This window comes from Chenopodium album, chromosome 8 (assembly GCF_948465745.1).
Source record: "Chenopodium album chromosome 8, dcCheAlbu1.1, whole genome shotgun sequence".
Lineage (NCBI taxonomy): Eukaryota > Viridiplantae > Streptophyta > Magnoliopsida > Caryophyllales > Amaranthaceae > Chenopodium > Chenopodium album.
The window spans coordinates 20,372,294-20,374,284 of NC_137841.1; the positions used below are offsets into that span (position 1 = coordinate 20,372,294).

The window sequence follows — 1,991 nt, forward strand, 5'->3', positions numbered from 1 at the left end:
GTGCACATTGACATATAATGCATCTGACTCTGAAGCTGAAGAGAAAGAGCATCAGCATCCAAACAGGAGTGCATTGTGCATATAACCTCAGGCGCATACCTCTAGATGCTTCATTCATATCATGAACCTTATAAACTAAGTGAAATGTGTACAAAAACACTCTTGGAAGAGTCGGAACTCGTTATCAATACCATATCTCCACTTGATTGAGAGCATCATTGAACCTTGTAACTCTCAAGTCATAAGTCAATCAAGCCCTGATGTAACTAAACGCAATATTTCAGTAGCTATCAAAACTTTCAGAATTTGTTCAAGGAACAAGTGAAATGAGTACAAAAACACTCTTGGAACTCATCATCAATAACATGAATCCATGATTAAATGTGAGCATAAGAGGCAAGTAATTCGGAATGCACAAAAAAGAGATCAAGAGAACTTCACATTTTAGCAATTGACAAATTGTCCAAGGTTCCATTGATAAGCTGCATATTTGAGTATTCTACAAAAGGTTTACTTACGAAACAAATCATTTACCTACTCAATCATAGACAGGATTCATCCAGTGAAGAGTCTAAAGACATCTCCACTGATTACCCAGCTTCAATTGACATTAAACTGGCTTCTATAAAATATTCTGCACATTGACAAATTAACATATACAATACAATTCACGAGTATCAGCAATCAAGAACTGATTATAACCTAGGTGCAGAAAACCTCAGGCATACCTCTAAATCGCTCGATTTCAAATATAATACAAAGTACTCCAAATTGGAAATGAATTGAAGATACGATTTCATTGACATCTCTTCATTGCTTCATTCTGTCATTCTAAGCATCGCAGAATCTTATACTTCAAAGCTCTCAAACAATTAAAATCTAATATAAGTAAATTAAAATTATTGCTCACTTTCAGACCCTCTTTTGAATCTGTTTATGTATTAAATGAAATCATACACTACTCTGGCAACTCATCATCAACACACAATCGAACTCAAATTACAAGGAAATATGGTCATTTCCAAATTCATATTAGTAAATTAACTCAACAACTAAACCCATAAGCATTACCTCTAGATGAATACACTGACAAATCAATTGATTTTCTTAGACAAACAAATCGGTAAATTGCTTCAAATTTCAACAAAAATTAAAAGAATAAAAAATACAAAAAATTAAAAACAAACAATAACAATAACAAAATGGGCATCAATAGAGAAAAATCTGCAAAATAATTAAAACCATGATTTCATTCATTATCCCAGAAATAGAGACAATACCATCAAAACATTTACATCGACATCAAATCCTAATTATCATCAATCTAATTCTCAAGCTAAATCCCCAATTCAAACAAACCCAAACCCTAACCCTAACCCTAACCTCCGAAACCGTAGAGAGTACGACCCTGCCTCTTAAGAGCATAGACAACATCCATAGCAGTAACAGTCTTCCTCCTGGCATGCTCAGTGTAAGTAACAGCATCACGAATCACATTCTCTAGAAAGATCTTAAGAACACCACGAGTTTCTTCATAGATAAGACCACTAATACGCTTCACACCACCTCTTCGAGCCAATCGACGAATGGCTGGCTTAGTGATACCTTGGATGTTATCACGAAGAACCTTCCTGTGACGCTTTGCGCCGCCCTTTCCTAGCCCTTTGCCTCCCTTTCCTCGGCCTGACATTGTTGATCTTTGAAAAGCTTGAATATGAAGAAGATGAAAGAGATTGAGGAATTGAGAGGAGAGAGAATTTGGGATGGTTATGAAATGAGGAAATGAAGTGGGGACTTTATAGGGAGAGAGAAAGAGGGGGGAATTTATTTGGACGGTTGATTTGAGCTGTGTTGGACGGGTAAAGATGGTGATCCGTGTGAGTTGTGAAAGGAAGATCTTGACCGTAGATTGTTTTTAATCTATGGTTGAGATTAGATGATTATTGAGTGTTGGATTGGAATTTTCCTCCCAAAATTTCATGCTACCGCTA

The 1,991-nt window shown here is 36.0% G+C and overlaps 1 protein-coding gene across 1 annotated transcript; it reads right to left on the reverse strand.

Moving 5' to 3' along the window:
* Nucleotides 1-1,225: 1,225 nt before the first annotated feature.
* Nucleotides 1,226-1,784, reverse strand: LOC145555887 (histone H4). The gene has a single exon (XM_081617602.1). It carries the CDS (start codon nt 1,688-1,690, stop codon nt 1,379-1,381), a length of 312 nt encoding a protein of 103 aa, XP_081473728.1. The 5' UTR covers nt 1,691-1,784; the 3' UTR covers nt 1,226-1,378.
* Between the last annotated feature and the right edge of the window lie 207 nt (nt 1,785-1,991).

Coding starts and splice junctions, on each gene's coding strand:
- LOC145555887 (XM_081617602.1), bottom strand. CDS start 1,690: ATGTCAGGCCGAGGAAAGGGAGGCAAAGGGCTAGGAAAGGGCGGCGCA.